Below are 13,974 nucleotides of genomic sequence, written 5' to 3' on the forward strand. Positions count from 1 at the left end.
TTAATGCATGTTACAGGGAAAAAAGAATCTCAACTAGAATCAAAGTAAAAAACACAAATGTGAAGACTGAGCGATTGGCGTTCACACTCAGTGGGTCTCCGTTACACCAGCGTTTCTCTGCAGCGTTTCAGAAGTACGTTGAAAGCTTTACCTGCTATAATGTGAATTTGTTCAGCCCTGTTAAGAAGGTGAATCATAAAACACGGAGGAACCGTAACAGGTGTTCGTTACAGAACCAAAGAAGTACTCGAACGTCACTGTTTTTTTTTTTTTTTTTTTTTTTTGGAAGTATAGAAACATTGAACCTTTCTGAACGCGGGTGGAAAAACTTGCGTTTTTAAACTTGGTAATTTAGGAAGCTGTCGGGACCCCCCTCAGTGCAGCAGGATAATTCCATGCATGTCACTGCGAGGTCAGGCATACGCTCCCCTCCATGTTCAGTCACAGATGCGTGCGTGGCCTCCAGCCGCTGTTCACACGGGTAGAGAAATGCCACCTCGGGAGAAAACGTGGTCTGATCTTCCCACGGAGCAGCCCGCAGCCGGCTAATGCCCCCTTGCCATGTGGGACCCCGGCCATTAAATGTCCCCCCGTGTCATGATGAACTCTGTGCTAACAGACCCCAGCGCCACCCGGTCCCTCGGTCTCGAAACAAAGACCGATTTGCCTGGCTAAGACCCCCAGTCTCTAATGCAGTCAGTAAATCTTTGTTGGTAAATAATTGCAATCGAGCAGAGTTTTAATATAAATTTACGAGTGGTGTCTTATCCCAGCTCGGGCCTGCGGCAAACACGAGGGATGGATTCCAGACAGCACTTGCGTTCATTACGTTAACTTTGTAGGTTATTTAAAGCTCGTACACTTAACGTTGCTTTTGGCTTTCAGTGACCTCTTGGGACGCGGCAGACAATACACGTGACTAATAAAGAGATTGCGGCCAAAAGACAATTCTACCCTTTGCCCCACCACAGGAAAAGTTCCTTGAGCAAAAAAAAAAAAAAAAAAGCAGGAAGTGCCTGCCCGGGATCCTGGTGTTCTGGCTGTAGATCGTCAAAACCACAGTCTTTCTGATGCGCCAGCAAATTAATTAGGTGGTGGCAATTAGATCAACACGTGACATTTCCACATAAGATGACAGGAACGTCTGAGCGGTCACGAAGCCCTTCCGTTGCTTACTATGCAAACAAGTAAAAGAGATCCAAGCTTTAAAATCGGTCCGGGAGGGCAGAGTGATTCACAGACAGGCAGCCTGGCGTTGGGGTCACAGGTATAGACCACTGCTCCTGGCTCTTCCTACCATGCTGGTCCCCTACTCGGGCAATTAACCCAAATCATAGCGGTTTGTTTAAAACCATAACCATTTTATTATTTCTCAGGCTCCTGTGGGTCAGGAATTTGTGCCAGGCATAAAGGGCACGTCCCTGCCCCACGGGTGCTTTCGGCCAAGATCGTTTCTTCGCTGACGTCTTTGGTGCCTCACCAAACGTGGCTCAGAGGCCTGGGCACGGAGCCAACAGCTCAGGGGCAGTCTTGCAGCTGGGACCTCGGCTTTTCCTCCCCGTAGCCCCAAGGTCTCCCTCTTGCCAGCCTCCCCGGCAGGATAGTCTGAATGCTTACCAGGCCAACCCGGGGCTCCCTAGCAAGTAAAAACAGGAGCTGCCAGATTTTCTGAAGACTTTGGCCGGAACGGGCCCAGAATAATTTGCACCACATTCTGCTGGTTGAATTGAGTCAGAAGGCCCGGGGACCACACAGCAGCAGATTCCCCACTACCCCCAGGTTCATCAGAACCAGTAACACAGTGGGCACGTTCTGCTCGGAAATGTCCTCTCCCGGCTCCGTGCGCCCCAGGCACCTCGGCTGTGCTCCGCGTTCCTGCAGGGAGCAGGTCTGCTGTTGGCTCGTCCAGTGCCCAGCTTGGGCACCCTTTGCAGTGCCTTGTCATTCGTCGTCCGATCGAGCCTCTGATTACAAAGCCTCGCCTTGCAGCCTCCTTGGCTGCTCATCGGAGAGCGCGTGTCTCTTGGCGCCTCTTAGGATGGGCCCTTGCTGACAGTCGCAGACAGGTGGGGTGCAGCTACCAGCCCCTCCAGTGTTCTGGCTAAACGTGGAGGCTCACACAGTCCAGGGCTGGCGGGCCCTAACTTGGGGGCAGCGGGGCGGCCGGGCGGCTTTGTCGCCACAGAAATCCCAGGGGGCCGGGCAGTGAACCCAGCTGGGGCCCAGACCGGAGGACAGAGGCACGGCTCCTCGGACGCCGGGGTGTTCTTCAGCCCTGCTGACTCCTGCAGCACTTGAACCGTAGGCAGAGAGGATTACCCTGCAAGGTGGGCCGTAGAATTTATTAAAGATTGTCGAGACGTGCGTTTTCTAGCTTTCCCAGCCCCAAGATCAGTCCACCTGGGGTAGTTCCCTGACGATGTCATCTCTTCTCGTCACCTCCTGGTTGGACTATTTCCCTTTACCCCCTTAGGAGGAAGTCCCGACAGCCCTCACTGGGGAGAGGATAATCGTGCATGTAGGATCTGCTCACGAAAGTACCACAAGCTGGCCAGGAGCGGTGAGGTCCGTGTGCATGGAGCCCCGGGGACGGGGTGCCTCTCTGTCTTTGTCTGCGTGGGGCGGGCCAGAGCTCGCTGAAGCCCAGAACCCCTCTCAGCTACCAGTGACACCGAGGTGACCCCTGTGCCTGATATTAGAATTACATCTCAAACGGGCATTGGGAAAATGTGGGCCCACAGGAGAGCCTCTGTGAAGTTCTGTTGAGCTAAGTTTAAAAATCTGAGAAATCCGCCGGAGAGGGAAATTTAATGATTTTAAGTGATGGCTTGTTGACCTTCGAATCACCAATAGTGACTTGCCCTCTGCCTGGTGCTCACTGTGCAGTGGGACCTGAATCGCCCTGGTTTGTCACCAGCATCCGGCTTCTGTTTGCTGATCCCCGTGCCATATTTGGATTAGGTTGGTTTTTCGTAGGGCCTAAGAAATCAAGGTACGTTGAGCTTTGCCTTGTGTTTTCTTCAGATAAGAAGAACCCGCAAAGAAATGACCTTCCAGCAAGGTTCCCTTGTGCGTTTCTTCAACCTTAGGAGTACTTTCCTCCAGAAACGACATTTAACCGGTGTCCGGACTCCCCAGCTGGCTCAGCATCCATCACGGTGGTGAAATTTCAGAGACAAAGCAGTATTGTCACAGTATCAGGAATTATTTGGAGCTCGAACCTAATTATCGCCTAGAAGTGCTTACGTGATAGTTTCTTGGATTTTTTCTTGCGCTGTGGCTCTGGGGGGATAGCGGCGTCAGTTAGGAGGCCGGAGGAAGCAGGTCCCAGTTCCCCAGGAGACTCAGGGGCGTCTGCTTCTAGGAGACTCCATTTCATACCGAGATCCGGCCTTGGGCCTTGGTCTGGGTGAATTAACTCGCACCATGCTTGAGCCTTCTCAGTCGTGGTTTCCATCCCGTGAGTTCCAAAGTGGACTTGGGGAGGAAGAGCAAGCCGGGAGACTCTCCAGTCTTCCTTGTTCCACGAGGTCAGGAGCCGAACGGTCCCAATGCAGAAGCTCGAGTCGAGATAGTCCGACCCGGGAGGGCGTGAAGCCCCACCAGGGAGGGAAAGCGCAAAGTCAAGGCCGAGCTCAGCGCTGGCCACCAGTTTTCAACCCAGAGAGGCCAAGAGAAGACGTGGGAGGTTTGCGGGGAACTGAGCATTCAAGCAGGAGGGAGCTCCTTCAGTCGTCCAGGGAGCCTTCGTTAAACATGCTTCAGAGCGCAAGGGCATCAAATTCCTAATGGTTTTCAGGAAGCCCTAACATGATTTCATTAAAGGCAGATTGATTATACACGATTGTTCTATTAAATCCTGCCACTAAATTTACAGGTGGAATTTTGTTTTTAGTAAGTTAGAAATCCGAAATGAAAAACTATAAAACAAAATGTTCTTATTTGGGGGAGCCTGGGTGGCTCAGTGGGTTAAGTGTCCAACTTGGGCTCAGGTCATGATCTTGCGTTCGTGGGTTCAAGCCCCGTGTTGGGCTCTGTGCTGACAGCTCAGAGCCTGGAGCCTGCTTTGGATTCTGTGTCTCCCTCTCTCTCTGCCCCTCCTCCACTTATGATATCTCTCTCTCTCTCTCTCTCTCTCTCTCTCTCTCTCTCTCTCTGATAAATAAACATTAAAAAAATTTTTTAGATGTGCTTATTTGTAGATATCATAAGTTTCAGAATTCAGTTAATGTGTTATTTTTAGAAAAAGGAACTTAGGTTTCCTTTTTTAAAACATACCTTGGGGCGCCTGAGTGGCTCAGTCGGTTAAGCGTCCGACTTTGGCTCAGGTCATGATCTCACGGTCCATGAGTTTGAACCCCACGTCGGGCTCTGTGCTGACAGCTTGGAGCCTGGAGCCTGCTTCAGATTCTGTGTCTCCCTCTCTCTCTGACCCTCCCCCGTTCATGCTCTGTCTCTGTCTCAAAAATAAATAAAACCGTTTAAAAATTTTTTAAATAAATGAATAAATAAATAAAACATACCTTTAGTTCCAAATGCGCTTAGTTATGGGAAGGGTGTGGGGCACATGCATCACGGTGGCTTCATGGCGGTTGGTATCGTATTTGTTGAACAAACGGTCCCCTCTGCAGCACTCATGAGATTCCCAAAGTGAAGTTCTACACGCACACACACAAACTGGTTGAACATATGTCCTGTGCGTCAAGGAGAGGAGAAAAGCCAAATTGCCAAGTGAAAAATAAGTGTAAAGTTTCCATTTTAAGATGACAAGAGAAATGAATGTTTCAGATTGTTAACGTTATCTGTCTGCTTTTTAAGAAAACTCACACAAGACTTTGTGAATTTATATTTGGCTCCTTTTGCTTCAGGGCATGCTGCTGAAGCGAAGCGGCAAATCTTTGAACAAGGAGTGGAAGAAGAAATACGTCACCCTGTGTGACAACGGCGTGCTGACCTATCACCCAAGTTTACATGTGAGTATGGCCCCTTGGCTCAGTCAGGCCCAGAACTCAGCTCACACGCTGGGCGTGTGTGTGTGTGTGTGTGTGTGTGTGTGTGTGTGTGTGTGTGTGTTGGGGGCTGGGGGTCCCCACAGCGTCAGGCCTCTGGCCCCCATTTGAAGTTAAAGTAGCATTGGGTCTCCTACTCCATCACGAGATAAATAAAATGCCCCTCGCTCTCTCCATCAGACCACATGTCTCTCTCTTCCCCTTCCTAACAGCCGATCTCTGGCTCTCTGAGTCTGCGAGGAGTTACAATAAAAGGGACAGGTGAAGTGAAATTTTAAATGGAAGTAAAAAGACAAGAGCAGGTAGCAAAAGAGACAAGAGAGCTTATATCTGCAAATCTAGAATAAAGGAAATGATTGCACTGGAACCCAGGAATCGGCTCTGAGCAGCTGAGAAAAACAGTAAGTTAAGCGCAGTTCGTGACTCAGTTTTTATTGTCAGACAAGAGCACATATTGTAAGGTAAGAGCCCCCTTTCTACATGTGTTCATGTAAAGTGCACTATGTTGGCGATTTCTAGAAGATGGATTAAAAAGCAGAATCAATGTCACTTTGGGGGGAAAGTGCAAGGCTTTAGAAAGCTTTGATAAAATCTGAAGATGGGGCGCTAATGATACTTCTATAACAACACATGCCATGAATCTTGCATGATTATCTGTCTTGAGGTAGGTCAGTGTGGAGATTAGACTATATAGCTCATTTGGTTATATCACTGTGTTAAGCTTTGCATTGAAAAATTACAGTTATGAACCAGAAGTTAGACATAAGGGCATTGAAGAAGATTTAGAATCATTCCCAGAGGGCCACCTGGGGAACATGACTGCTAGCATTTGGGGTATACACTCCCAGCCATTTCTATGCGTATGTGCTTTTTCCTCCCACAACCACGCAGTCACCCTGTGTTCGCTGTCTGGGGTCCACCTTCCTAGATGATGACAGATCACGTGCACGTCCCCATGTCAGCAAATACACTCGTGTGCCACCATTGTTGACGGTTACGTGACATCCGTCGTGGGGATGTGCCCTCATCAGTCTAACAGTGTCTCCAAAACGGGCATGTTTACTTTGAATTACTTTTAATGTTTTGAGTAACTCTAATCAGTGTCCTCTGTTGACATCTCTTTGCCTTTACCTGTGTTCCCCCTGATGCCCAGCAATCGGCGTCCTTAGTTGAAGAGTCTCGCCCGCTCATGGCTTTCGGGCATATGTTGCCGGACTCCTGGAAAGAGTTATCAGTTTTTCTCCTCTGACAGGAAACCAGAGGGCTTTTACCCTGCACGCGGGTGAACGTTTACCTTCACAGCAATGTATCTATGATATTCCACTAGGATAAGTAACGAGTGGCATCCTTATTGTTTAATTTGCTTCCTGGGGTGAATTCCTTTCTTCTCCTTTGTGTCCCACAGCTCTGCCTTTACCTTTCAGGAGCGTGTTGAAAAACGGGTGTTTCGTTAGGCATCTCTGACTTATCTCTGATGTTGATGGGGACGCCTCCCATGCTTTAACCATTCCAAAGACTCCAGAGCTATAAGTTCTTCATTGTACTGAGGGGATTCCCTTGTGCTTGCCTTATTTTGGCTTATTTGGGAATAGATTCAGGTTGCTTCTCTGGGTGGCCTCCCAACCAGAGGGACTTCGTGCCAGTCCCAGGAGGCCTGCCTGTGACCATTCCCGCGTCTCCTGCAGCCCGCTGCCCGCCTGCATGGGAGCACCAGGATAGTGCTGGGTCTGCCCCTCTCTCCCCAGCACGGCCCCATCCGCTGGGGAGCTGCCCTCTACCTGGCTCCCTTCTTCTGGAGACCCTGCCAGGGAGCACAGGAGGTCTGACTGTTGCCCCAGTTGCTTTATGTTAGTCAGAGAGAGAAGAGTAATCCAAATATCCTTCTTGCCGCAGACTCACCGACCAGTAAAAAGTGGGGTCTGACCGATGAGCATTTCAGGCCACCTTACGCTCGCCAGCCAAGCTCAGGCTTGGTCAGAGGGACGTTTGCTCCTTCTTGCCAAGGGGGAAACGTGTCACAACGGTATGTCCCTGCCCATCCCAGCCTCTCCGTAAATGTCATCACCATTCGGTCTTCGAAAATATTCCCACATGGGCTGCTTCTTGTGGTGCCCCTCCGTGTTTGCCAGTTCCTTTTCTTTCTTCAATACGTGTGTATGCGTGGATGTTGTCGGAGTACGGAAGAGGAGCTCAGCAGGGCTTTGTTTTATAATTACATGGCAAGCGAGAGCCAATCATTTTAAAGTGCAATTCCATTAATGCCGGTCTCCCGGGAACTGAAATTATTGATGCAAATACACACGCCCCACCACCCCCCAAGGGGGCAGGGTCACCAAGGGATGGACTTGAATTACTAGAGCAGGGAGAGAGGGCACGGCCTTCATTGTAACCCTCCTCTGATATTGTCACAACCAAGCTTTGGAAATTTGGAGAGGAAGTGAGTTCCGGGTAGGTGTTCTCTTCCAAGTTGCTAGAGAGCTGCAGATCCCTCACGGTGGAGTGAGTCTGGCATTCTTTGGCTCACGACGGGAAGACCCATCAAGGGAACACCCACGGGCAGAGGCCAGACTTTTTCTCGAAAGACATTGGGGAGCACGCAGGGTGTGTCGCAAAATCAAGTCTTAAAATTGTAGGCCGTATAGAACGTCCCCATTATTTTAGTGTAGGAAACGCCAAAGGTGCTAGAAGGCAGTGATACCAGTTAAACTGATCACGCTGTAACACCCGCTTTCTCAGTTGCCCCCGGGCTGTACTATGGCTGGAACCCACGAAGGATGCGTCTGCTGCCAGTGGGTGAAATATTGGAGAAATCTGCCCAGATTGGTGGCTTTGGGTTTCATTACCGTTGACCATCACCCCTATTACTGGTCCCCAGCAGGGCGTCCGCACTGAGCTGAAATAGCATAGCCTACAGCCCGCGTCTCTCCAGGGAGCAAAGGAAAAGAACCCGGCTAAACCATCTGGTGTATTTAGATAGAGTTTTCTAAAAGATTCAGTGTTTCTCAGCAGTGGAGTCACCGGGCCAGCTGCTGGCGTGTACCCCTGACTTTCGATGGTTAGGTAATTTATTTACCAAAAAGGAACCTGGCATGTTTTTCTGCGCATGGGATTCTAATGAGGTGATGCTTCCATAATGGGGTGAGCTGTGGGGGTTTGAGAGCACCGGGCTTGAGGATGCACGAAACATGGGGAATTCAGACAGCTACCGGGCGGGGCCGCACAGCGGCCCCTTCGCAACCCACGTGTCGCCCTGTGGCTCTCGTCACTGGCACAGACGTGTGCTTACAGTGCGCGTGTCTGCTGCTCACGCTCCCCTCAGGCTGGACCCGGACTCCAGCAGCAGCCACCTTCAACTTGGTGATCGTGGTAAACCCAGGGAGCCCGATGGGGGTCTTGCACCCAGAGAAGATTGGAGCAGAGTAAGGGACCGAATCGAGTTCAAAGGGAAGTAGGTCAGCATGGTGAGGGCCCTAATCATTTCATTAGAAGTTCAGATTGTGAGCCCCTGCGGGGCTCAGTTGGTTGAGCGCCTGACTCGTGACCTCCGCTCGGGTCGTGATCTCGCGGTTCGTGGGTTCGGGCCCCACGTCGGGCTCTGCGCTGACAGCTTGGAGCCTGGAGCCTGCTCTGGACTCTGTGTCTCCCTCTTCCCTCTGCCCCTCCCCTGCTCATTCTCTCTCTCTCCCTCTCTCAAAAAAAAAAAAAAAAAGATCTGCCAGAAGAAGTGAGTTATGATCCTTAAAGACGCCGATGCCATCCGCTTAGGACACCGCTGTCCGTGGAAGTGTTTACGTAGAAGATCGTCCATCAGACACGAACCCCGGGTTTGAGCCCCAAGGAGGGGTCCTGTGCACGCTGGTGTGGTGGAAAACGAAGGCAGCCCCTCAACAGAACACACCGTCAGTGCGTGGTCCCCAGCTGTGGGCCGAGCTTACGGGATCCCGGTGGAAAGACGAGCTTTTTGAAACCGTGGCTTAGGACACGGGCTGCGCGTCATGAGTTGGGGGCCCCTGGCCCCGCAGCCCTCGGTGGGGTTGGCGTGAGGCCGACGGGCTCGCCCTGTGCCTGGAACGGGCCAGCTACTGGGGAAGCTCCTGGAAGCCGGTCTCTGAGGACTGCCTGCCGATCTCGGTGCTCGGGCAGGTTCTACAGGCACAGGGACATTAAGCAGGGACCTCTGTGGGGTGGGGCCCCCAGGGTGTCATTTCCCACCGGTCTCAAGGCTTCACATTCCTCTTCCTTCCCTCCCATCCTTTTCCCAGTCAGCTCTTCTTCCAGGCCTTCATTCTTCCCAGGGTTGTGGCATCATCCCTAGAAGGGTCTGTCCGTCCCGAGCCCCAGGCTCAGCCCCGGTGCCCTGACACACAGCATGGCCTCACTCCGTCATTCCTATGGCGCGGGCTTTCTCTGTGCTGGAGGTGGGAGTCATTGAGAGGAAGCCTCTCGCCCCGGCCCTGTTTCCTGCCCTTGGGAACCTTGAACAAGAGACCCTCTTGTCCAGAAGCAGAGGGTGGAGTTGCGTGTGCGTGGCCAGACCGTAGGAGGCGACGGTCGCTCTGGAGATCAGGCGCAAACAGGGAAAGGACTGACCCAACCCAGACTGAGAAAGTGTCCCGGAAGTCGACCGCAGCAGTATCTCCAGGCCCCGGACTTGCTCGCTCTGCACTCTGTGAAGTGTGGACCCACCTCACCCGCTGCCACACCTCCTCTCCTGTTCGGGCTCGTCCCCAGAGGCTCAGGAGCCGTCAGCTGGACTGCCTCCCGCCCATGGGTCCCTACACCGCCTGCGTCACGGGGAGCCGTGGGAGGTGCGGCACAGGCGACGGGAGTGACCGGGAGTCTCGGCTGTTCCTCAGGACGGGTGGTTCCCGCACCGGCTGCCCTCAGCCGTCACAGGTGCGGTGACGGGGGCCAGCTAGCCGAGGAGGCGCTCTGGCCAGCGTGGGGACGGCCGCAGGTGCGGAGCGACGGCTCCACGCCTGAGCGTGGCCACAGCTGCTCGACGGTGGGCCTGGGCCACCCGCCTCTGCACAGGTTGGAACCTGCCCCCGGACCTTCTGAGCCCACGTCCGTGTTCTTCGGCATTCCTTCCGGGCCGTGCCTGTTACCGTGGACATCGAGGACCCGGCCGGCCGGTGTCCACCCTGGAAATCTGGAAGAAGAATCCCCTGGGTGGAAAGTTGGGTGACAGTGTCTTCCAAGGTCACTTCCGATTCCAGAGGCACCCCCTCCCCCCCCCCCCCCCCCCCCCGCCAAACCTCAGCAAACTGAGGCCGATGGAGTCAGCTGGACTCCCGAGGGCGGAGCTGCTGAGTGAGATCAGGGAGTCACGTGGGCAGGTGTGAAGCCCGGGGCCCAGGAAAACCCAGTTCACTTGATTCATCCTTCTCAAGATGCTGCCTGTCGTTAAACGAAACCTACAGCTCGGTGTAGATAACAGGCGGAAAGCTCAACCAAAATAATGACGCTGCTCTGGGTTTGTGGATGCTCCCTCGGGGTGATCAGCCGCACAGGTTAGCCCAGGCCGCAGGACTGTCCCTGCTGAGACCTGGCGGAGGTCCAGGCCCCCTGGGACTAGTGGCCACCCTCCCTGCGGAACTGACCACCTTAGCTCCCCCTCCACCTCCACTGGGCACTCTGCAGACAGCCCCGAACTCGTAAGATTAAACTGTGCGGGGGCAGGCTTCTCAGGCTGCTCGGTGGTCGGTGTTTTCAGGTCTCTGAAAATCGGTACACCTCCAAACCTTTAAAAAGCCCTCCCTGCCTAACTTTCTCGGGGGAGATAGGGTGCGTGTGTCTGGTGTGTGACACTTGGCCGGATCACGGTCAGGCTGGGCGAAGGGCGGCCTGTTGTGTGGACTTAAATAGGAGCCTTAGGGAGCACCTTGATAGAAAAACGGAGGGGATAATGAGATAGAACTCAGACCTCGGGGCTCCACATCTCAGCATCGCTGCCTATTCATCTTCCGTGTCGAGAGAGCAGCCGTCGAGGGCACGGCTGACAGAGGTGCACGCGCCGGGATTCCGAAGAGTGAGCTCGTGGCCACGCGGTCAGGCCAAGGACTTCATGGGGCCCCGCCCGGGAAGGCTGCCCGGGCTTCCTCTGAAGGCACGGGGTGGCTGGAGGAGCCCTCCTGGCTGACATGGGCTCAAATTGCTCACACTTTGGAGAACCTTCTCCTGGGATTCCTTTCTCACTCTGCACGGGGCCCGAGTTGGAAGCAGCCGTGTTTCTGTCCGCTCTCCCTGACGCACAGAACTGGACTTGCCCTTCTCACGGCAACACCGCCCCCTGAGCGGCTTAGGCCCTCCCGCTGCGCAACACCTCTGATTCTGAATGCTGTTGACGTTTGTTTGTTTTTTCCGTGTTGGGGAGAGTCAGACTTGGACTCTTGGGTTATCATCAGAATGCTGATTTCCGCACATCTTCAGGTTCTGATCAGGTGGAAAATCCACCTCTTGGCTGATGCAAAAGAGACGAAAAGATCCGGGGTGATTTCCTAAGTGGGTATTTATCTCAAAAGAAATAACACGAGAGAAAAAGGAAGATATTTACGTTGTGAGAACAGCAGCTCTTGCCTGTGCCCACTGCTGGTGATCACCATTTAAGATACACACAACCTTCACATCGAAGAAGGACATTTTCCTGGAGCACTGAGGAATCGCTACGAATCTGTGATCAGCCCCTTCAGCTAGCTTTGCACAGCTGCTCAGGTAGACCTCAGATTTCCCAAGGCTGTGAACACTGAGTCACGGTCAGGAGAAACTCTTCATTGGCTTCCCCAAGACATTGCAGAAGTCAGACTAGCCTGAATCCAGATGGTGAGGCAGATCAGTTCAAAGCCCAAATTTCTAGATGCGCAACGTCTTGAGCGATAGGATGACTGATGATCTTGAGGACAGTGTCCCCCGTCCTTTCCCGAGAACAGCAGCGCCAGACGCGCCCCGCCCGTGACACGCGACTCCACGAAGCGTGATTCCTTCTGTGACGAACAGCTACTTGGTCTTGCTTCCCCTTTATAAAAAGCCGCAGTGCCGCAAGCTGTCTTCCGGTCTGTGTGTGCTCTTCCAGCCTGGCTTCTTCTGGTTCCAGTGTGCTGTCCATCCTGCGGGGTCGGGGGGGAGGGGGGGGGGCCTTCCTGCCCTTCCTCCACAAGAAGTCCTCCCTGATTGCCCGGCAGACCAGCTGTTCTGGTGTCTTCCAGCATCTGAACTGCCCCTGTCTAGCCTAGTCTAATTGAAGGCAAGGACTGTGCCCTGCTCCCCACTGTCGGCCCAGGGCTAGTGTGGGTGGCATAGAGTCAAGTCACGTGACCCCTGCGATGTCTTTGCTCCTATACGGCCTGGGCTGAGAGCCTCACGGGTGACGATCGTGGCTCTGCTTTGAAAATCACAGCGAGACTGGGGCGGAGAAGATGAACCGGGTTGCACAGCCGTACCTCCCTGGGTGTAGATTAGCTTAGGGCAGGTGGGGGCAGGGGGACACACACTCTCGGGATTATATACAAAAGCCATGAAATCTTTAACCAGTGCTGGAATCCCCCCTCCCCCAAACAGGCCATTTTAAAGTGGATTAGGAGAATAGGTAGTTACTGAGGAGCAGCGATCTGGAATTCTGGCTGCAGGTGAGCCTTTCTGTTCTGGTCTGACCGCCAGCAAACGGCGATGGGTTTGCAAACTGGGTGGAAGTTTCTAGAGTGGCTGGAGTCAGCCCTGGGGAAGCAGAAAAACCCCAAGTTTGTTGTGATGAGGGTAAAGGGATACCCCCTAGGGGGATACGGTGCGGCTTTGTTGAGGGTAAGGTAGAAGTTGGGAGTGTTCTCTGCCTCCCCCGGGAATAACCACTGTCGGGTTGTCCTATGTGAGTGGTTTCACGGGCAGACCTGGCCCTCCAAGCCCGAGGTGGGAACGTCACCTCGAGGAGTTCCATGTATAGGTTTTGTTCGCTTCAAATCGCACTTAATGCTTTGCCTCTTTCCAAGAAAGGCTTTCAGGCAGCTTAGGACAGACAGTTGACGGGAAAGTAAATTAGCATACATCTGCGGGGGCGCCCGGGTGGCTCAGTTGAGCGTCCAACTTAGGCTCAGGTCATGATCTCACGGTTTGTGGGTTTGAGCCCTGCGTAGGGCTCTGTGCTGACAATGCAGAGCCTGCTTGGGATTCTCTCTCTCGCCTCTCTCTCTCTCTCTCTCTCTCTCTCTCGCTCTCTCAAAAGTAAACATTAAAAAACCCACCACACATAGTCACTTAAGAACACAGGCCATACTTGTACACACAGAACTTCGTTTGAATTTGTTTTACGTAGAGAAAGAAGTCATGATACGATGGGTCTCTGGCCTTCAGAACACCATTACCTCCATTCATCTTAAAATTCCTTCCTTCCTTGATTTCCTTCCTTCCTTCCTTGATTTCCTCCCTTCCTTCCTTGATTTCCTCCCTTCCTTGAGGGGTTCCTTCAGTTTCCTGTGCGGATTCCTTCTGATGCACAGGTGGAACCCGCACTTGTGATTTCCACACCGCGATGGCCTGGATGTAGCCCCGAGGAGCACCAGGACTTGGCGGCCCTCTTTGGGAACCCCCAGGCCCCTCATTCGAGGTCCAGGACTCTGGTTACTCCACCATCACATGGATCTCTGCCTTCCCTGCTCCCTGGGAACTCACCTGGGAGGACCTCTGCCTGCAGTCCCGCTGACAGGTGGTTTCCGAAACCCCACGTCTCCCAGACTTTCAGACCTGCGTGTCTGCTCCATTTGGCCAGCGTGGTGTCCTGCCCACCCGGGTTTCCAGAACTCCGCCACTGTCAGCTACGCAGGGAAGGGCAGTTTTCCCTGTGATTTTGTCCACATCACCTTGTGCTTTTCATCATACTGTTACTTCCTTCCCTCTACTTGATTCTGTTAAGTGTTTCCATGGTGGAGAAGATCCCCACTGTGCTTAGGATGCAGGCCTCACCCCTTATTGAGAC

The 13,974-nt window shown here is 53.1% G+C and overlaps 1 protein-coding gene across 18 annotated transcripts in view; it reads left to right on the forward strand.

Annotated features, from left to right (window-relative positions):
* The window catches only part of AGAP1 (ArfGAP with GTPase domain, ankyrin repeat and PH domain 1), a 541,118-nt gene that overhangs the window by 330,330 nt on the left and 196,814 nt on the right, over positions 1-13,974 (forward strand). For all 18 annotated transcript variants that reach the window (XR_008295656.1, XM_053215993.1, XM_053215994.1 and 15 more), the window contains one exon: positions 4,869-4,973. Coding sequence is in view for 17 of the 18 variants with exons in the window: in XM_053215993.1 (XP_053071968.1) it covers positions 4,869-4,973 (105 nt within the window). In the remaining variant the exon portion in view is untranslated. The remainder of the gene's footprint in view (positions 1-4,868; positions 4,974-13,974) is intronic.

The sequence above is a fragment of the Acinonyx jubatus genome, chromosome C1 (genome assembly GCF_027475565.1).
Source record: "Acinonyx jubatus isolate Ajub_Pintada_27869175 chromosome C1, VMU_Ajub_asm_v1.0, whole genome shotgun sequence".
NCBI classification, from domain to species: Eukaryota; Metazoa; Chordata; class Mammalia; order Carnivora; family Felidae; genus Acinonyx; species Acinonyx jubatus.